The sequence below is a fragment of the Choloepus didactylus genome, chromosome 2 (assembly GCF_015220235.1).
Source record: "Choloepus didactylus isolate mChoDid1 chromosome 2, mChoDid1.pri, whole genome shotgun sequence".
Classification (NCBI taxonomy): Eukaryota; Metazoa; Chordata; class Mammalia; order Pilosa; family Megalonychidae; genus Choloepus; species Choloepus didactylus.
Genome location: NC_051308.1, coordinates 96,261,641 through 96,283,401, shown reverse-complemented (window position 1 = coordinate 96,283,401; position 21,761 = coordinate 96,261,641). Strand labels below are relative to the sequence as shown.

Genomic DNA, 21,761 nt, shown 5'->3' with positions numbered 1-21,761 from the left:
GGTTTATAGTATCATTTATGTCTTCTATTTCTTTATTGATCTTCTGTTTAGATGTTCTAATCATTGTTGAAATTAGTCTATTATTGTAGACCGTATGACCAACTTGAACAGGGTTCTGTGCAAATCCCTTTGCCTGGTTGAGTGATTATAGTTTCTAATAGGCCCAGCATCTTGGAAGCATTCACATTCTCTCCATTCAAACACCGCATTCCTACTCTTTCATAAATGTTCTCAAGCTGTGTTTGGAGGGGTGTGGAAAGGGGAGGAAAAGGCTGTCATTCTCTGTTTGGTGCTCCTGTCAACATCTCTAAGGATTTGTTTTTCTGAGCTGATTTATTACTGAACTTAGTTTTCCAGACATCCCAGAGCAACAGGTTTGAGATTTGAGCTCAAGTCCTGTCTTTTGCTCTGACCTGGGATTTAAACAAATAGATCCTCTAACACAGAATCATCAGTGTGGAGTCTGGTGTAAGGTCAGTAAAAGAAATCATTCTATAAACACAAAACAATCCTTTCCCCATCACCTCACCCGAGTTTTACCATTCTGTCCAAATCATCTCTCTCAATGCATTTCCACATCTTCCAGTTGAAATTACAGTAGGTTTTTTTTTTTTAATTTTTTTTAATGCTTCTACAGAGTTTTTCTACAGATTGAATTTCTTCCAGGTGGCCATAGTGAATTTTAAAAGGTAGTTTCCAATCACAATGGAGATTAACCACAGCATCTGTTCACAAGCCTGCATCCATGCCACCGTAGTGGGGACAGGGCTTCACTCGTCTTTGTTTCTCTGACCGCTTGCTCAGCATTTGCTGACCGAATCAGTGACGGCTCCGGAGGACGGCCAGTACGGGTTTGGATGCGGCTTCGGACGCATAATTGGTGTTCGGCAAAGCTTGGTCGACTTCAATCCCAACTCTGCCCATCCCCTCCCTCGACCAAAACAAGTTGGCAACAGCCGGCGGCGGGAAAGCCAGCAGCGAGCGGGCTGGGCGGCCGGGCGCAGGCGCAGGCGCAGGCCGCGGCCCAGGTGGGCAGGTACCTGGGCGGGGCGCGCCAGGGTTGGCTGCCGAGCCGCGGCGGGGCGGGGGCGAGCACCCGGAAGAGCGATCGTTTAGCGAGAGCGACAGGCGGCCGACAAGGGGTTGGAGCCCAGGTGGTCAGGCCGGGGATGGACAAGCTGAAGAAGGTGCTGAGTGGGCAGGACGCCGAGGACAGGGGCGGCCTGTCCGAGGTGAGTGCGTCCGGGGCGTTCGGCCCCACCTCGCGGTGCTCCCCACCCTCTGCTGCTGGTTTCTGCGCCGCGCCCCGCAGGGGTCTCGGAAGACGCCGAGCGCCCGTGGGGTTCCGCGGGGTCCAGGCGCCTCCCGATCCGCGCCCTCTGCTTCGCCCGCGACTGTTGGTGGCCTGGGAAGCCGGGGAGGGTTTGCAGGATCTCTTGGAAAGCAGCTCTTCTCCTTCCTCCTCCCTTGCAGGGCTCCGGTGCGGGGCCCAGACACTGCGCTTGGGGCAGTCGGCGCTTGTTTACTCGTTAGTCCTGCGCCCCTTCGGCCCTCCCCGCCTCCCTCCCCGCAAAGGGAGGGCGGTGCTGGAGGAGAATCCCTAGAAACAGGAGTGGGCGGGCTTTCCAGGCCGTGGGCCCCATCGCTGCCCTCGGGGGAAAGGGCTCTAGGGCCGGGCTGGGCAGGGGGACCCTGAGAGCCTGGCAGGGGAGGCGTGGTGAGTAGATCCCCAGGGCCGGGGGCGGGCGTGCCTGGCCCGCAGCTTGCACGGCTTGCAGCCCACGACGTGGCAGCGCTTGTGGTCGCGCCCCTGTGCCGGCGCGGGATTTCTGTGCAGTTTAGGTTGTGGGTTTTGACACTCCCACTAGCCCTTGTGCACATTTCCTTGTAAAAGTGTCTCCACCGTGAAACCACGAGCTGCTTGAGGACAGGGACCACATCTTATTTCTCTGCACTCATCTTGTCCATAGGGACACTCTCAGTAGATACTTAGTATCTCATGCGGCTGTCCTCAGGTTTGACTATTTTTGTTTGTCTGTTTGCTTGATTGTTTTTTATTAGAAGGGTTTTGATCGACCCGAAATCTGTCTCATCAGTGCCGTTGTTCTGTGTTCTAGGACTACACAGAATGATTTATTTCCTATTTTGGGTGCTTTTAGCTTTGGCTTTTGTTTTCTTTTCTGGATGACAACATTTCTCTTTTCTTTCTGGTGTATTTTGTGGGCCTTTGTTTTGCTCTCTGTAAAACGAGGGTGTTGAACAAGATGGTATGACGTCTTTCAAATGGAAATCTAAATTTTTCCTCTACAACTTTAATCAGTATCTTTTCTGATTTTCTCAGCACGCTTCTTTCATCCACTTTTGTGGTTGTTGATTTTACTCTGAGTGTTGTTTTGTATGGTACTGGCACCTGTATCTTCTCCATGATCTCAAAACTGTGAAACTTGCTCTCTGAATCTTCACCATGAAGAAGATAACGCTATAGGAATGGAATGTATAGGAACTGAGGTTTAATTTTCTGTGGCATTTCAAAATAGCTTTATGGGAAGTTTTTATTTTGTTGCCCTTATTAATTGGTCAAGATTCAAGAGTAATTTCATAGGTTTTTTGTTCTTGATCTCTGGCTTCTGTTATGGACTCTCAGTAAAATCTCAGACAGATCCTAAGAAGACGTAGGTAGTTGACATTCAGGCTTTATGTAAAGTTTTATGCCCTGTAGACATAAAAATGAGCAGCTGAGGCTTAAGAGGAAGACACTTTCTTTTCCTATAGGCTCTTGTGGGGAAGGAGGGCATTGAATGGGGTGATGCAGATATTATGAAGTTAGAAAATAATCATGGAGCAGTAGGCAGACTTAAGAGTGAATGATGTAGTGCAAAGTGAAAACATAAATGCATGATTTTTACCCAAAATGGGGAATGCCTGTGTTTACACAATGACGGATTTTAAAGTGTTGTAAGCTCAGGCATGCATTAAACTTATTTTAAAAATAGTAGATCTTTCTGTGTAGGCCTAAAATACTGCGGTCAGTTTCCTCTTTCTGAGTGTGAGATTCCTGTTTATATGCATCACTGTATGGCACTTCCGGAGTCTTGAACTCCTGGGAAACATTTTGTAGCTGGCTGAATTCATGTTCAGGATAGTTTTTGGCTTAGTTTTTACTAATGCGGTGGAGTTACCTTTAAAATGTTGGTACTGACTTGCTTTTCACTTCGTCCATGGCTTTGAGGTTGGCAAGCTGGAGGATTCTTGTGGAGAAATTACTGTTTTGTGTGATAAGTTGGACAGGTCACCTTAAAGCCTCTTCAAATTCAATTTATAAAGCTGTCAGAGGTCACCAGAATGGTTTTTAAAATTTTTATTCTTTTAATACAAACATTAAAGTGTGACTAATTCTGTATCTCCTACGTATGAAACTAGGTACAAAAATTGCATGGCATTGTCTAATCATAAATAGTCTCATGCTGACTTTCCTGACTGATACCTCATCTCCGTAAAACACTTTAAATCTTTATTTTCAGTGGACGTCTTTCTGAAAGTGTATGCTTTATGTTTTCTATGAGGGATTCTAGAGGCAAGGAAGGTATGAATGGTGCTTGATTTTAATGCACGTGAAGAAAGCAATATTCCTTTCTCACTTTCTTCGGGTTACCAACCCTATTTCTTTGAACAATTCTCACTTTACTTTTTGTTAAGGGCTCCTCTTCTCTCCACATCCCTGAGTCAAAGGGACCTTTGTACATAACTACCAGTCAGTCAGCTTGTGATCAGATTGCCTGCAAATTCTATCCAGATACTATTGTAGCTAGTCTCATTTCCAAAAAGTGCATTAGCACAGTTTCCAGCAATCATGAATTTAGAGGGACAATTGACAACCAACTGAACTTGTTCTCATAAATTGGCAAAAAGAAGTGTTTTGCTTTCACTGAGTCTAGTTAGATGAAGTAACAGCAGCTTCCTCCTGCCTGGGACCAAGTAGCAGGTAAAGGAACTCGTGACCACATGTAGGATAGTGGAAAAACACCATGGTGAAAAGTAATCCCCCACTCCCTGCCCAACTTTGACAATAAAAGTAACATTTGGATGGAATTCACCTTGAAATTTGTAGGACCAAAGTGTCAGAAAGGGCACATATTTTTGTTGGAACTGCCTCCTAATGTCAGTGATTTTGATCTTTATCAGGGCTGGAATCTCACCATCCTCTTGCGGCTCTTTAGCACTCCAAAGGCTGAGACCAATTCAAATTTTGATACTTAAATTTGGTTTCTCCTCTTTAAAAAAAAAAGGATGAAATATCCCTGTTGCTTCTAAGTAGTGATGAGGCAACAAATCCATCCAATCCTGCTACCACACTTCTATGCCTATAGGCAGCTCAATTTTTTTCCACATAGGCAAGGTAAGCTCTTTGGTACTTGCTTGAGTAGGAAGAGTGGTGGCTTTTGATTTTCTTCTGTCCTTGGTGAGAGGTTAAACCAGTTACTGAGAAGTGGTCTAACCTGATTGTCTGGAGCCCAATAAAGCCTATAACCCAGCTTCATATCGAGCATCACATGGCTCATTGTGGAGGGCCTATCCTAGGGAGGGTTAAGAAAGCCGAGGAGGGTTTTTTCTTGGCACAGAACTGGGTGCCCCATCTGTCAGGTCCTATCTCCCTGCTCCCTGCACGTTACCATCCCCAGTGGTGCCTTTCTGTGCAGGGTCATGTGTCACCACATGTTTCTGCCAGTGCTGTATGTGTCTGTGTGTGAGTTCACGTGTGTGGCATTGCAGTGTCATGAGCTCACTTTCCATCTGTGTGAGTATAGGGGGCTGTAGGAAGAGAACCCCTTCTGGTAACCTGACCTAAATACCTTCCATGTGAGTATATTGATGCTGCCACACCTGGGGGAGCCTCTGGTCCTTCTCTACAAGCTTCTGGTTTGACAGGTAGTTTGGAGACAGGGTTGAAAACAGGTCCCTGAGCTGAGGGCACTCAAGGCTGAGGGAGTTGCCAGGCTGGTGACTGTTGCAGCCTCTTCCACCAGCTTCCTTCTTCCGTCAGCTGGGTGGCAGTGTGGCGGGCAGCTTTCACTGCATTGCCAAATGCAGACTGGGGGGGCCACACACGACGAGTCTTGCATACACAGGTGCATGGTGTCTGGTTGCTGTGTCCTGGCTGTGCAGAGGCAAGCCTTTGCCTTCAGCAGCAGCTGCCTGGGTCCAACTTACAGCAGCTCTGCCCACGTGCATCTGGTGGGCACAAGGTCTCTGGTGCAGGTGCTTGGCTGTTGTTTTTGATATAAGGGAAAAACTACTGGGAGATATCCACAGGCTCAAGACCAGTTTTAGGAGGGCTTTTCTGGAAATCATAGCTCCCTGACCTTTGTTCTGGGGAGGGATTAATCATGATGGCAGAGAGTCAGGATGAGCAGGACGGTAATTAATTAACTAGCATCTATTTCATGCTTGGGTGACTTGGCTAAGCCAGTGCCCTGTAAGTACAGTATCTGCACCAAGAGTGAGTAATGTGAGTCCTGGTAAGGATGAGAGCCTTAACCCTCGGAGGTCCCGGCAATGCTGGCAGGAGCAGCAGCTGCCGAGGCATGGGTCTTTGGCAGAGGAGGAGAGGATGATCAGTGGATCCAACCGCCTAAGTGCAGTCCCTCGTCTTTTCGCTGTTTCCTGGGACCCTACCAGGTGGAGCTCATGCCTTTCCAGTGGTGTTCCCTGCTCTTCCTGGGCTGTAGGGTTTGGTCTACATTCTTGCCTTCCTGTTTGTGAAATGGGTTGTGCTTGGGGTAGGGAGTTTCCACCTCGGGAGATACTTAACCAGAGGTGCAGTGTCTCCGATCAGCTGCCAGAGAGGAGATTCATGGATGGATAAGGACTGGGGTTTGGTGACTTGTGAGGTCTCTTGTAGCTGTGACCATGGTAGGAGTCTGTGTTCCCTGGCTTCTAAATTTACTTTTTTCTTTCTTTTGATAATTAAATATGCATATACATATATGTGATCAGTTTTTTAAAATTTCAGGTTGTTGAGGCATCTTCTTTAAGTTGGAGTACCAGAATAAAAGGCTTCATTGCATGTTTTGCTGTAGGAATTCTCTGCTCACTGCTGGTAAGATTTCCCTCCTCTCTGTTTTTTCCCCTTACCCTCCTTCTCTGTATCCTCCCCCTTCCACCTATCTCCTTTTCTCTTTTGCTCTTCTCTAAAATGCATGAATAAGAGAAGAGGGAGATGGGGAAGATGGGGAGGATGGGGGTGGGGATGGGGTGTGGTATAGAAACAGATTTCTCAGGGTTTCCTTTGTGAGGCCTGGTGGTGTGGTGGTGGTATCAGGCGTTGCTCACTTTCTGTGCTTTAACTTCCAGGGTACTCTTCTGCTGTGGGTGCCACGTAAAGGACTAACCCTCTTCGCAGTGTTTTATACCATTGGTAACATCGCATCACTTGGGAGGTAATGGTTTTGTATTGAACCTTGGCCAGTCCTAAGGTGGGAAAATGGGTCTGAATCATGCTTGAGGGAGGTGGAGGAGGAGGACCCAGCAGCTTATTCTAAGGATTTGGAGAAAAGAGAGGTAGTTAAAATACATGCTATTCATACCCCTTCACTTTTTAGTTTCTCTTTGAAACACCCTTGGGAGAAAGCAGAAGACATATGACTGTTGTGATTTTACATATGAGGAAAAGGAGGCACAGATAGATTGGATGACTTCTCCGAGGTTCACAGCACGCACTTCTGCATTGCTGTAACCTCACTGCCTCCAGAGACTGAGCTGATGAGTTTACAAGTGCTCATCTGGCCGAAACATGTTATTAATTGGTCTATGACCACCCTCGCTCCAGTATCAGCTCCCAAGGGTGTGTGATGGAGTGTTTCTGAATGTGGGCAGCCTGTTTCATTAGCTGCTCCTGCTGACCGCCATTCACTTGAATGGCTTCAGCCGCACCTGTCGCCCAACTCCAAACCTGCCTGACCTTTACCTAAATGCCCCATAGGAAACTGAACTCAGTTATCTTTCCTCCATGTTCCCTTTTCCCTTGTGCCTTGGTGAATGGCCTCAGAGTCTTGGAGGTCCAAGCTGCCCTCACCCCACCCCGTGGGTTCTTGACCTTTCCATCCTGGTTCCTTCCTCTTTGTCCCCGCAGCTGCTGTCACTCACTGACTCAGTCACATGCTTATTACACCCTGTGCTGAGCTCTGAGGACAAACAGACAAGGAAGAGCTTACTATTCAGCAAGGAAGATGGACATATTTACCACAGTATGGTATGGAGAGATGCTCAGGGAGGGTCCTGAGCTGGTAGTCAGAGAGGGCTTCCTAGAGAAGGTGGTATCTGAGCTGACTCTTAGCTTTGGTTCATATCATCTGTCACCTGAACCACTATGAGATTCTTCTGCTGGGTTTCTTTGCTTCCTTTCTTGCTCCTCTGTAGTCCATTTGGTGGAGCAATAGTGGAGCAATAGCACAGTGGAGCAATGATGGAGCAATTTATTTATAGCCCTGCTTAACCCCCTTTAGTGGCTCCTCATTCCCTCTCTACAGGTGAAGTCCAGATCCTCAGCATGGCATAAGCATGAGGCCCTTTGAGATCTGACTTCACCCCCATCCCGCTCCTTATCCAGAGTACTCACCAGCCAGGGTGACTGTCTCACATTTCCCCAGACATTTTTGTCCCTTTGCTCAGGCTGTTTTCTCTGCCTGGAGTGCTGCCCCATCCTTACCTCCCCCTGTGTGGTGGATACTTGCTCAGTTATCAAGACTTGGCTCAAGGGTCACCTCTGCTATGAAGCCTTTCTTGATTATGTCTCCTCTTTTGGAGTTCTCCATATCCCATGTATATTTATGGGACAGCATGAGTAGCAGTTTATTTGCTTGCTACCTGTCAGTAAGCCACTTGAGGGATGTGCCTGTACCTTATTTGTCCCGAAATCTGGCTTTTTTTCTGGCTAGAAACATTAACCAAATGGTTGAATGCATGATTCTGAACTTCTTAAAGCTTCACTTGTTAATGCTTATGAGAAACATTCTGGCCCTCAGAGTCATCTAATCTTGCCTTCAAAGCTCTCTCAAACACAAACTTTTTTGTGTATGTGTGTGGGAGGGTTGCTTTGGACAGTGTACGCTGTAATGTAGAGTCTAGACCGGACATAAATGAATGGGTGTGTTGGTCAGTCCCAAAGAACTATTTAGGAAATCCTCATGGGACCAGCTCTTCCTAGCACTGCCTAGAGAAATAGTAGTAAAGGAAACAAATTGTCATTTTCAGCGTGTGTCCAGGAGTTTGTGACTTCACCTGTTAACTGCAAGGCTGTGTTTAATTTTTAAGGCAATCCTTGGCTATTGTTCTTTGTTCAGTGTAGGCTAAAGATTGCACTCTTAGCTCAGATACTTGAGCTAACAGTGTAGCCTTGAGTTCAGATCGAAACCTCATGGCATTTCAAAGAGGGGCAGACTTACTATTTTATTGTGATATTTCTAACTTTTTTATTCCAACTACATGGAGCTTTTTTCTTCAGGATTTTTTTTTTTTTTATTGCCTTTGTCTTGGCTTTGTTATTAAGACTTTTAAATTAAATTTTGGGTTTTAATTGAACATTCAGTAGTTAACGTCACCTGCTGTTTGGCTTATATTACACACTGGCTGTAACTAGCTATCACTGTAGTGACACCACATGGGGTATTTTCTTCAAGACTCAGAAAGCATGATGTAAGGCTGACCCTGGTACCTTTTAGATTAGGCTTGAGGATCTGCCTCATTTGTGTTAAATCTCTTTAGCTACCTCTCAAGTGCCATTCATAACAGAAGGCACTCTAATGATGTGTTTCAGAGCTCTGAAGTCAAATAGATGTGGGTTTGAACACCAGCTCTTTAGCTTCCTAGCTGTGTGATCTTGGAAAAGTAAATTAATCTCTCTGAGCTTGATTTTCTCATTTCCAAAATAGGAAACTCAGGGTTGTTGAGGAGATGAAATGAAGTAATGCATATGATATCTGGTGGTTAGCAAACATTTAATAAATAATAGATGATATTATTACCATCTTTAGAATTGTTCTCTGAATATTATGAAGATGATGAAATGCTGTACTTATTAACATAAACAACCTGAGTCTGTAAGGTGTGGTTTTTCTTTTTTATATTATCTGAGCCTTTTTGGTCAGTTTTTCTGTTTCTAAGGGTAGACTGTCAAGGAGGCAAAACTGTCATCTCTTAGAGAGAGGTAGTCTAACGTAGTGATTCTGGGTATGGTTCTAGAGACAGACTGACAGGCATTTCAGTCTAGCGCTACCATTTACTATTTGGGTGGCCATGGGTAAGTAGTGAAACCCTCTGGGTTTCTGTTTCCTCCTCTGAATAAGTATGATAATTGTTCCTACCCTATAGGCTGTCGGTGGATTAAATGGGAATAATACACCTAAGAGCCTGTAAGCACAGAATAAGAGTTTGTCAAAAGTTAGCAGTGATTACTGCCTTAATTGCCTCAGATCGTCTTGGAGAGGTAATGGGGAGGCACTTGTCGTCCCCTCTGTGTTTTGTCCTGGTCTGAATGGCTTGTTTCTTTGTTTCTAGTACCATCTTCCTCATGGGGCCCATGAAACAGCTGAAGCGAATGTTTGAGCCTACGCGCTTGATAGCAACCATTGTGATGCTGGTAAGGACTGCCTTTTAGCTCAACTTCTAAAATGGGAGTTTTTAATTCTGCTTTCCTCTTAAAGTCGATGACCTTTTTCCTTTTTACTTCCATCTTGACTTATTATCTGATTCCTGTAACCACTGTGGAAGAAGGGAGCGTTTTCCTTCATATAATAATTGTCCTCTTTGAGTTCCAGTTCTGTAAAACACCTCCAGAGGACGTTGCTTGTCAGTTTAGCCAAACTGATCAGTTAGAAAGAGAGCTGGGACACTCTCCTCGTGAGGGTTCGAGCAAGGCAGAGCTTAGACGGAGTAGCTCAGAAACACAGGGTTTATTCTCTAGCCTGGGTATCCTGTCTTTTGGTATGCATTCTTATATTCCTCATCATTATCTGATTTGGAGATCATATTTATTCAGTTTTCATCAGTTTTCCTGAAGCGGGTCTGGCCTCCTCATGGCCCATCGTCCCTGTACGCAGCTCTGACACCTTTGCTCCAGTCTTCTACCTGCCTGTCCCTTCTCCCCTGCCCCCCCATCACGCTCCCCTCTTTAGGCCATTCTCTCTATGTGTTCAAGATCACATTCTGGAGACTCCTATTATGATTATCAGTATTGCAACACTTGGAACATAATCACATGCTTTTATTTTTAGTTTCATTTGTGTGTATCTCATTTGTTCAGTACATTCTCTGAGGTCGTACCACATTTGCTATTTATTTTGTGTGCTTTCAGAGAAACAGGCACAACGGTGGAGACAGGAAAATGTTTAGGACACATTTGTTGAGTAGTTGCTGTTACAGGAGGATGGGATGGGAGGCATGATGACAACTTGAGCACCGGTTGTTCTTGGCCAGCCCGGGACGCCGATGACCTGGACAAGGCTCTTGTAGAAAGGGCTTTCTAAGAAGGGACTTAGGGAAAGTGCGATGTCATGTAAACAGATAACCCTGAATCACTGACTGAAATTGACATCACCTATAAACCTGTGACCACTCATGTCCTTCCTACTCCATAGCCTTTCTAGTGTTTGGCAGAGTTTTGTGCTAAGTGCCTGCTGTGGTGACCTGCCTGTTGGTCATCAATAAATGTTTGAGTGAAAAAATGGATGGATGGCTTAAATGTGATTATGCTTGCTGAACAGAGATTCTGGGTGAACTTGAAAGTAAAAGAGGATTTTTCTTTTCCTAATTGACATGATTCCTTATTGGTTTGATTTCATTGGGATTTTAACTCTTCTGTCAAACTTGGATGCTCAGATGAGTTGAATGCTTTGAAATGAAAGATGCATTCAGTTGCTGTGGCAATCACAGGATCTGATTACCCCAAAGTTTTTTGTTTGTTTGTTTGTTTTGCCATGTTATTGTATTAATTGTTATATATTCTTTCCTCCTCCAGTTGTGTTTTGCACTTACCCTGTGCTCTGCTTTTTGGGTAAGTGTGTATTTTAACTTTTCCTTAACCTTTTTGCTTTATGTCTCTTGTCATGCATGTTCTTGTAACGATATCATTTTCCTTTCAGTGGCATAACAAGGGACTTGCGCTTATCTTCTGCATTTTACAGTCTTTGGCCTTGACGTGGTAAGTAACCCTTTAACCCGTTCCCTCCCGTGATAGGTCTCTGACTAAGACAGCTGAAGGGGATGGAATCCCACATACTGTGGGTAGGAGGATTAGGAAATTACAGACGCTCCTCTTAAGAATGCTCAATGATGCCAGTGAAGACACAACTCCAGAGCAGTAGCCTGTCAGCTCGGCCCACCGCCGATAGATGGCGGCAGTGGTGTTGGGTGGTCCTGGGAGGCTGCGGCGTGTTTGCTGGGCTCCTGGTTGATGTTGAGGTGTTACAAGTGCTATTAACCATTCATGTCCAGTAAATAAGTGCAAGGACAAGAAAGCATTATAAGGGCTGATTCAAAAGAGGCTTGTGGTTTAAATAGACATTAAAGGAAAAGGAGAGCAGTAAGAAAAATAATGAGTTTTACACTTGTGATGGGATGAATCATTTAACAGAAGGACAAAGAGTAAACTGTCACCAGGAGATGAGGAACAGTAACTGATGAAATGGAAAACCGTGTGGCCATGTGGCTGATGATCGGCATATTTGTTGGAGGCCTGTTAGCCAGTTGGTAATTCAGGTGAAGACTAGGCAATTGTAACTCAAAGACCAAGCATAGTGAGGGGGCTGTATGTGCAGCCCTTTCAAACCTGTGGGCAGGTAGGGAATCTGTAGCTGCTAAGACATTCCTATAATACTTTCAGAGTTCATCAAGGGATGAAATTTACCAGAACACTTTTAGGATAGATGTGACTGATCTCTTCTGGAGAAAAATGTTTGCTACAAAGTGTATCAGCAAGGAAGAGAGGACTATGAGTTTTTAAGGCTTCATAGCACAACAACACTTCTGTTTGGTGGAAATGGCTCTCTGTAAGCTTAATGCCAGTTCCTGCCCTTTTGTTCGCCTGTGGATTTTTGAATACAGGCACTTTCAAACAACCTTTTGGGATTTACCATGTTCCCAGGAAGAGAGTAGGATATAGAGAAAAAGAATAGTCTGATGTTCATATAACCTACACATATTGATGGTAGGTTCTGAAAGGGCCTGCTTTCATGGCTTATGTTTATATTTTTCTGAGGAGAGAAATTGGCACACACTTAAACACTCCTTTCTTTGCTTATGAACTGATTTTGGAGCCAGTTTTCAAGGGTCGTGCCTTCATATGGGTTCAAATGAATGGCAGTATTCCCTCCAACACTGACATATCAATATGTTTTTTTTTTGTTGTTTTTTGTTTTTTTTTTGGCTAATTTACAACATGCCCAACACACCAGGGCCTGGTTCTTTAGAGCTATTGGTCTCTTCGTGGTGCGGCTCCCTCTGGGCGTTAGGAGTGAGTTGACCTGGGTTTGCCAAGATACCCTTGGGTTTGGGTACTTGAAAAACCAAAGCTTTGTTACATTTTTATCCATAGAGGAATAGTTGGTAGTAGTTTTTTTTTCCTTTTCTGTTGTTTTTCTTATAAAATTAGTAGAAAGGAGCAGAGCAGAAAATGTATCCCTATTGGGTGGAAGTTATATTCTGTTAGGGGTATGTAAAATATTAGAGGACAAACTGGTCTGGTTTTTATTTAGCATTCTTTCAGAACAGGGTTCCGGTGCCCTGTGGATATCGGGAATCTGCCTATTTTAGGTGACCGCTGGCTCATTTGGTTGAAGCAGTGCCCCAGTGAGGCTGAGGGCATAGGGGTTATCTCGTCACGGCCACTTGCCTTCCTTCTGTGGCCACAGATGATACTCCTCTCCCCGGCCATACGCCTGGCACAGTGTGTGTGTGCACGTGCCTGTGCGTACGTGTGAATGTGTACACACGTCTGTGTGTGCATGTGTGTGTGTTTGCACATGAGCCACCCATGCTGAGGTGGAAGGAGGATCTGGATAAATCACCGCAAGAAGTTCTCACAGGTCGGAAGCCCATTCGACTGTGTAATCTCCTACTCCCTTCATTCGATTTGATCTTTTTTGTTTGTTTTTTATTGTAGGTATAGCATTTCCTACATACCATTTGCAAGGTAAGACTAGCTATATATTTAGAAATATAGTCTCTGTTATTTGTGGTATGTCTGCATAAGACTTCAGAGAGTGCCTTCATTTTATCCTTACTAAAATCCTTTGAGACAAATAGGCAAATGTTACCTATTTTATACATCTGTAAACTAGGGCTCAAAATCTCTCCCCTGCCTCATGATTATACAAGTAATGTTGGGGCTGGGAGTGACCCAGGCCCACTAATTCCTGGTGTAGTGATTGTTCTACTGTAATGTGTAGTGCATACGTGAACATCAACACTCTTTAATCTATAGCTTTGAGTAGTTTTTTAAGAAGTTGGTGTTCCGGTTTGCTAATGCTACAGGGATGCAAGACATCAGAAATGGATTGGTTTTTAAAAATGGGGTTTATTTGGTTGCAAAGTTAAAGTCTTAAGGCCGTAAAGTGTCCAAGGCAAGGCATCAACAACAGATACCTTCACTGAAGGATGGTCATTGGCATCCAGAAAACCTCTGTTAACTGGGAAGGCACGTGGCTGGCGTCCGGCTTGCTCCCAGGTTGCTTTTCAAAACGGCATTCTCCAAAATGTTGCTTTTGGGGCATTTTGTCCTCTCTTAGCTGCAGCTCCTCTTCAAAATGTCACTCTCAGTTGCTCTCCAAAATGTCACTCTTAGCTGCTCCGAGTTCCTTCTGTTTGTCTGTTTTTTATGTGGCTCCAGTGATTTAATTCAGACCCACCCTGAATGGGTGGGGTAACACCTCCATGGAAACTATCCAATCAGAGGTCTTGCCCACAGTTGATTGAGTCACGTCTCCATGGAAGCAATCAATAGGTTCCAACCTAATCAACACTAATATGTCTGCCCTCACAAGACTGCATCAAAGAACATGGAGTTTTGGGGGACATAATACATCTAAACCGGCACAGACTGCATCAAAGAACATGGAGTTTTGGGGGACATAATACATCTAAACCAGCTATCACTTTGATATCACTGAACAGGAGGTGAGGGATCTAAGTTTATGTTTAGGGTTTCCTAATTGGCATAGTGTCCTTGGGCAACTCACTTGATCCCTCTTGGCCTCAGATGACTCGTCGATAACTAAGCAGGTTGGACTAGAACATTCCCAGAGGCCCCTTCCAGCTCTGAGGTTCTGACACTCCAAATAAGCACTTGCATGGGCTTCTCAAATTAGCCACATGATATTTCCCTTGACTCTGTTCTAATATAACCATTAATTTCTATTTTTTTCTCTCATTACCTGGTGACTAAAAAGAAGCTTTTCTTTAACTGTATTGAGGAAACGAAAAGTTGTGCATGAGCAGGGAAAGAGAAAGAGCAGTGTTATGTGTTGTGCATTCCAAGTCAGTTGCTGACAGTGATATGAAGATTCTGGGAGTGATTAGATGAGAAGTTAACAAGCCCATCAAGTTAAAGACAGTTGGGTTGTTTTGTGGCTGGAAATGAGGACCTGCCAGTTTTGGTGACTTGTAAGTTTGAGAAGAGCATGGGCAGGGATGTCCTGGGACACTGTGAAGTAAGCCAGAGCCCGTAATCCCTGAGCGTCCAGTGAGATATTTATCAGCCTGCCACACTATTTGAAATATATTTTGGTTCCAGGACTGGCTGTATAATTTGTGGGGCCCTGTGCAAAATGAAAATGTGGGGCTTCTTTTTCAAAAATTATTAAGAATTTCAAGATGGTGACAGCATAGCATGAAACCAGATGCAGGGCCTTCTAAACACAGCACCCAGTGCAGCCACACAGTCTGTATGCCAGAGAAGTGGCCCTCCTTGGTGCCATTCTTCAGGGCTGCAGGCTTGATCTGGAATGGCATTTGAGAGCTTACGTGCAAGTGATGGATAGGGTGATGCAATTCTGTTTGAAGTAGTGAGTTTCATGCTTAGTCGATGAGTATTTTCTGTAGTAGGAATGGAATCCCAAGGCTAGGTCCCAGCCTTCTATTTGTAGCTGCCCCTGCAATAGCCTTTCCCACAGTGTTCCATAGAAATAGAGTTCCCTGGGATGTTGTGGGTGTTCATGTGAAATAAATGGGTTCCATGATCAAAAATGTTTGAGAAACAACAGTTGAAGCAAAATTACATAGGTTACTTGTTGCCAGACTTTCCAGATCCTTCAGTATGTTATGTGCATTGTGAACTGTCATGAGGGGGACTTAGTTGGCCATAAAAGTCCTTGTGTAGAGCATCTCCTGGGACTCCAAGGCAGAACATGTCTCAGGAAATGCTGTCGTAGAATTACCTTAATATTATATGCAGTGTCTGCTCCTGAGCAGTGCCCACTCACTCGTTCCTCCCTCCCTCAGTAAAGTGCAGCCAAGGACCAAGATGGAATAGAGCTGGGATATGAGAAGCCCTAGTGCCATGTTACATGCAACACTCCATTCAGTAGAAATGGAGACACTCGCTTGAACAGAAGAGTAATTTGTCAAGCACTCACTCTCTCCTTGCACGCTCACTTTACCATGAAAATCAAGGTTAAGGCTAATACAGTATATTACTCAGTGCTCAGTAGCTATAGAGAGCTACCCTGTACTAAGGACCTCTTGGAAGATGCTTCTTAAAAAGTTTCTGCTGCTTGCTTGGATTGAGGAAAGACCCCAGTGACTTTTTGACCTAATGCTTTCAGTGTGTTCTGTGATTATGGTTGACATTAAAAAGTCCAGCAATATTGACTAATTTCTTAGTTTTATATAGTCTATAATTTCTTCTTATTTTTCCCCTTCTGTTTAGAATGATAGCTACCTTTTCTTACATACCTATTCTGTGCCATGCACTGTCTCTTAATTCCCACAACCAGTCTGTACGGTAAGTGGTAGCATCCCCTTTTACAGATGAGGAATTTGAAACAGGGTAAGTGACTTGCCCAGGATAATTATTAATAAATGTCAAAGCTGAGATTTGATGCCAAGAAACTAGTCTCTTTCGGCTCTTTACTGTGCTACTCTCCGTGCTAAGGATGCTGTAAGAGGGTCTTTACCACTTACAGGAGTCTTTGGAGGTGATAATCTCTCATTCATCTTTGTGTTTTTCCTTCCTAGGGACGCTGTGAAGAAGTGTTTTGCTGTGTGTCTCACCTAATACGTGGCCAGTTTTGCAAAGCTTTGGACAGCACAGTGGACGGATGCTGGTGGACTATTTTGTAAATATTTTTCTAAACCTCTGTCTTACAGACTTGTGCCTTTGAGCTTGCAGCATTGTGCTGCTTGCGATTCAAACATTTGAGAGTTGCTTTTTGGGAAGGAATGATAATGTTCCCAAACCTAAATGTCTGTAGCCTGGTGTGAGAGGTTCTGTCTTATGGAGTGGAATTTTCCTCATGCACCTTCCTGTTTCCTCTTTGAAGGGTGTTCCGCTGATTCTCATAAATAAAAGCCTTGTTAAGCAGCAGCAGATAAGCTTTGGGAGCTGGTGATTCCCAGGTGGTGACAGGCAGCCTCCCTGGAGATCACAGGAATACAACAGTAAGGGACAAAGTTTTCGGCCGTGAGAGGGATCAGCAGGGGCTTTGCAGACTTGTCCCGTAGTCCGGAGACTTCCACCCCTGCCTCACACGGCATGGACAAGCTTCTACTCCAGTGTCTGGGAACAAGCGATTCTGTTTTACTAATAGCTGCACATGAGCCTGTGGCGAGCCCGGCAGTGGACTGAAGGAGGAAATAAGAACTTTTGGTAAAATGTGTTGTTTATTAGTCTGAACTTAGGCACTCTTGCTCTTCTGATTCCACACCTGACTGTGGAATGTGTTTTCTAACATTCAGTGCAGACTATTTCCTCTTGGGTTTTTCTTTCTTTTTTTTTTTCCTACTCCTCCAACATATCTTTACTGACCTCCTAGAACTAGATTGAGAGAGAGCAAAGCAGCAACAGAAAACACTGCTGTTTCCTTTTGGATAAGAGCTGATAGGAGGTGAAGAATCTTGCTGCTCTTTGCTACATTATTTTTTCTTTGTTATTTATAAATGTTTGCTTTTCAACTGATTTTATTTTCTGTTCTCCCCTGGGCCAGAGCCAGGGGAGAACGGGCAGGAAGACCGAGTCCTGCTGCGGTGCCAGCAGGAAGTAGGCATGCCTGCCTGGTGACCTTTAAACACTCCCAGCTTTTGCACTTCAGCCTGGGGGAGGACTCCATAGCTGACAGCTGTAATGTCTCAGCCTGATGCCTAACCACAAAGTGCTTTTGTGTCCATGATCTTATCTGAGCCTCATGAGAGCCTTATGACAACCAGGGATTATTGTCCCACTGTGCAGGCGAGGAAATTGAAGACCAAAGAGGTTCCCAAATCTACCCAAAGCCTCGGACGGTGGCAGAGTGGGGCCCTGAGCTCGGGTGCCCCAGCTGCAGCCTCCTTCATGACTCAAGGTTTCTGGCGTGTCTCTGGTGATACCTCCTCTAACTATTTTCCTGGTTTCATCAGCTAAACCTGTACCTTTTCTGGTTCCCTTCTCTTTAAGTTGCTTATGCTGCCCCCTTTTTCTCCCATCTTCCCTTTTGGAAGCTTCCTCCTAGCTCCATAGGATGTTCAGGAGGCCCCGTGTTCCCTTGCAGCTCCTTCTTGCTGCTTGACTCTTGTAAGAGTCCTGTCTTGACCATCCAGAGGCCTTGGCTCCCAGGGTCTCTGAAGCCACCCTACAAATGGAGTCTTTCTGGGTTTGCCTGTCTGCCCTTTCCTCAGGTCCGGCTGGTCCACTTGTCTGCTCAGTTGGGTTCCTCTAGGCATTTTCAAACCAAGGTGTGGCCCGCTGGTTGTCTCCTTGCTTGTGGCGAGGTACTGAACTTTGTCTTCTGATCTTTTCTTTCTCCTGCTGCAGCCGAGACTGCAGACTTGCTAGCCTTTTCTTCTGAGCTGGGGAGGAATGAAGAGTCCTGTTGGGGTCCAGAGGGAGAAGCCAATCTTCCCTGTCCTTCCCAAGCTGTTGAAATCATCCTGTCTTTTATGCTGAGGTCCCAAACTTGCCTTCAGTCAGCAAGGGAAGTTACACGTTACCCTCTGGCCTTTGTGGTGCCTCTGGGAGACAGTTCAAATCTCAGAAGGGCTCTGACATGAGGAAGGGGACTGAAGGAGGTCAGGAGTGCCCACAGTTCCTTCTCTTGAGTGCTCATGTGAGACTGGAGTAATAATTCTAAAAAGCTAACCCTGAGCACCCTTTTTTAATGGCTGGACTTGATGCTGTGGGATGTCACAGGGTTATATATTATATATTATAGTGTTATATATTGTATTGGTAGTGAACGTAGGCTTTGAAGTCAAACAGATCTAGGTGTGAGTTGTGGCTCGCTTACTTCTCAGTTGTGTCACTTCAAATAAGTTACTTAACTTCTGGTTCCTCAGTTTGGTCATGTCTTTAAAAAATGGGAATAACAATTCCTGCTGTATCATTATTAAATATTATTATTTAATCCCAGAGATAACCGATCACTTTTGTAGGTGACAGGATGAGCATCTGTGGCTATTTATTTATTCAATGAATATTTATCTAGTGCCAACTATGTATCTGGCACTGTGGACACTGCCATGCATTTATCTCATTTAATATTCACAGTGACTGTGAGGTGAGTGGTCTTGTCTCTGTTAGTACAGAGAAGGAATAGGTGCAGGGATTAAGGGGCTGGTACCAGATCTCACCAGGAGAGGGCGTTGGGCAGGGTTCCTGGTAGGTCCGTCTTGCATAAAGGCTTCTGCTTTGCCTTGACTTCTGTGGCCTGTGGCCACTATCAACAGCTTTTGGATGACCCCACCTGTGAACTTCCAGACGCCTAGACCTTTCCCTCTGTTGCCTTATCCTTTGAAGGCTTCCCTACCTGTTCATACCTGATGGGCTGTGTGGGGAAGAACTCCCTTTCAAACCTGTTGAATGCTATTGCAAAACAACAGTGCTGGTTTAAAAACAACCCAGTAGGTGAGACACGTTTGTTAGAATTAGGGTTTTAGATCCTGTGACCGGGAGTGGTCCCTGTTCCTTCATTCTACCCTGTTCACTGCTGGGTGAGGAAGAGGTGATGGCACTTCAGCAGTGATGAGTGAACGGCTGAGGTGACTTTTGCAGATGGGAAGATGTGGTGTACACCAGAGTTACCCCCCTGACAGTCTACAAGTGCTGGCGTGAGTGTGCCCCTCCCTGTGCTCACTACTCTATGATGGCTGTACTGGCAGGAGCACTGCCCCTCCCAACCAGGGGACCTGGCCCCCAGTGCTCTTGGCCTCCCTCGCTTCTTCCCGTCCTCCGGAGACTACTTGTTTGACATCAGGCAAGCCTGTTCAGCAACTGCTTGACTTCCGTCCCCTCCTGTCTCACCAGCTAAAAGAATTCTCCTCTTGCAGAACGTGCTCAGAAGGAAACTTGGTTCCCGTCCCCTGTGTGTAGCTGGGTCCTAGCTGCTCCCGCTCAGACCCTGACTCAAGGTTCTCTCCCCCTGAAAGACAGGGAAGGGTGAAACACTGTCCCTAGTTTAGCATTTTCACTGGACCTAGTTTCTCTCAGGGCTTGTTGCTGCCATCTATCCATCACCTTTGGTAATTTTTTGGCTCATCTGCCTGGGTTCTGCCTCCCTTCCACCCTAATCAGTGCATTCTTAGGGAAAAAGAAATGAAATCATGAAATGCATCCTAAGCAATATTACTTTTGGATACTTCTGTTAGAATAGATAATTAAGAAGTGGGCCATCCGTTCAAGAAAGGATATGGGGATGCTGGTTTGGCTTCTGCTTTCGATAGCCCTATGGGAGCGACAGGTATTGCAACATTAGTGAGGAGACTTACTGGAATGGATCAGGAAGTAAAACGGCAGCCCTTTGGCTGTGGAATCCCTTTTCTATGGGACAGTCTACATCAGACCACCGTTACCTTCTCTTTCCTCAGATAACTTCTGACTATAGAGTTGAACTGCCAGATTACAAATACTTTTCAAATCACAACCTACAATAAACCTCATTTTCTAAAAATAAATAAACAAAATACCACTGTTTAAAGTATATAAAGCCATTTTGATAGATTTTTGGCATAGCTTTTTTGAAAATTTTAAAATTGAAGGTTTGGTTTTTTAAGTGTTTTAATATGTACAGTAGTTCCTTTATGGATGGCATTTTTAAAAAAGCTAATAGACTGCTGAATTTAAATACAGTTAAATACAATAATTCTTGATAAGATATTTTAAAAAAGTTAGAAGTCTAAATTTTTTTGAAATTTCTGTTTAAAAAGTTGGTTGGGAAGTCAAATTATGTGACTTCAAAGTACATTCTAATTCTGATAATTCATCATTTTGTGAAATTCTGAGATCTTGAATATTTTTAGTTGAGCAAAGAGGAAAGTGCTACACAGTTTATTTGATCCTAGTAAACTCAGGATTAGGTATTTACTTCTACCTTTTGGTTATGTCCATTTCTACTCCGAATGCATAGGTGACGCTCCTAAGTCCCTGAGACACTTAAACTTGGCCATGGCCTCATAAATCACTTGCAGAAATCTCTCTCCAGTACGTTAGTATACCCCATTGAGGCTGATGGGAGCAGTGAAGCCTTTATTAAAGTAAATCGACAAAATAAACTATCATCCTTTCTGGCAGAAGATGATAAAGTAAAGCTTAGAAATGTAGAAAATGATTTTTTTTATAGACGGGATGATCTGAAAGCAGGGAAGAGAGAGTCCAGTGCACAGGAGAAACTTGGCTAATTAAAAGATCAATTCACAATGTAGTAAATAATTAGCAATGTATATATTCACAACAAAGTAACATCACTATGTTTAATAAACAGCAAAAGAAAAAAAAATGGACAAGAGGTCACTGATTATAAATAGGCTGCCTGGACTTAGCGTTTTTGTGAGGCATCTTTTAAAGATCAAATTGGGCCTGGGGTCTGGGCAGAATGTTGCCTTCTGCCTGTTTAACTTCCAAACTGCAAGAAGAGGTAATAAATCTTCCTCTAAGTACAAAGAACCTTGTATTTCTGTAATCTCCTTTAGGAGAACCATAGTTTACATTCAATTTTGTGATCTTTTTGCTGTGAAAAGTGTTTATTTTACCTTTTCCACTATGTTTTCTTGACTTAGCAACCTTGAACAAGCAAAGAAAAAAAAAGCCCTTGGGGAATTTATGTGTTGTCAGAACATTGTGCCTCTTCTAATATGATGAGCTTTGAAAACAGTTTGTTAAAACACAAATCAATTTTTTGTAATTGTATAGACATTCATAAGTAATTTTAAATGCTGCTGATTGCATAACTGAATTTTTTATATCCAAACACTTTGTTAACTAAGCTGGTAACTAAGCTGTTTTCGTCCCCAAATGTTATAATTGTCATTTTTTTTTTTTTTTTGGCTTTTGTTTTCCTTCTCCAATAAATGATAGCATTATGATCTCTAATAAATCTTGTCCATTGATTTATTTCTGTTTTTCCAGGAGTCATTAAACCAAATGAAGATTGTATTACTACTAGAAAAGATCATGTCTTTAATTTGAATTCTTAGTACAAGGAACATTTTGTAGTCCCTTAAAAATGTTTTTTTGAACTAAGTTGATTTGTAGTCCTTTTTTTCACATGACTTAGGGGTTAATATGAGTTTAAGGACAGCTCTGAAGG

The 21,761-nt window shown here is 44.1% G+C and overlaps 1 protein-coding gene across 3 annotated transcripts; it reads left to right on the top strand.

The window, feature by feature from the left end:
- Window positions 1-1,103: 1,103 nt before the first annotated feature.
- SFT2D2 (SFT2 domain containing 2) lies at window positions 1,104-21,511 on the top strand. Of its 3 annotated transcripts, XR_005215171.1 has the most exons (9): window positions 4,115-5,676; window positions 6,011-6,097; window positions 6,352-6,437; window positions 9,553-9,634; window positions 11,012-11,047; window positions 11,136-11,194; window positions 13,154-13,183; window positions 16,225-16,325; window positions 16,530-21,511. XR_005215171.1 is itself a non-coding variant. In XM_037825411.1 (8 exons), exons 1-8 carry the CDS (start codon window positions 1,170-1,172, stop codon window positions 16,262-16,264), a joined length of 483 nt encoding a protein of 160 aa, XP_037681339.1. In that variant the 5' UTR covers window positions 1,104-1,169; the 3' UTR covers window positions 16,265-21,510. The 3 variants fall into 3 exon arrangements, 2 of the variants coding, with proteins under 2 accessions (XP_037681339.1, XP_037681338.1); XM_037825411.1 differs by lacking the exon at window positions 4,115-5,676 and adding an exon at window positions 1,104-1,232 and having other exon boundaries at window positions 16,225-21,510; XM_037825410.1 differs by having other exon boundaries at window positions 4,124-5,676; window positions 16,225-21,511.
- The last annotated feature ends 250 nt before the right edge of the window (window positions 21,512-21,761 follow it).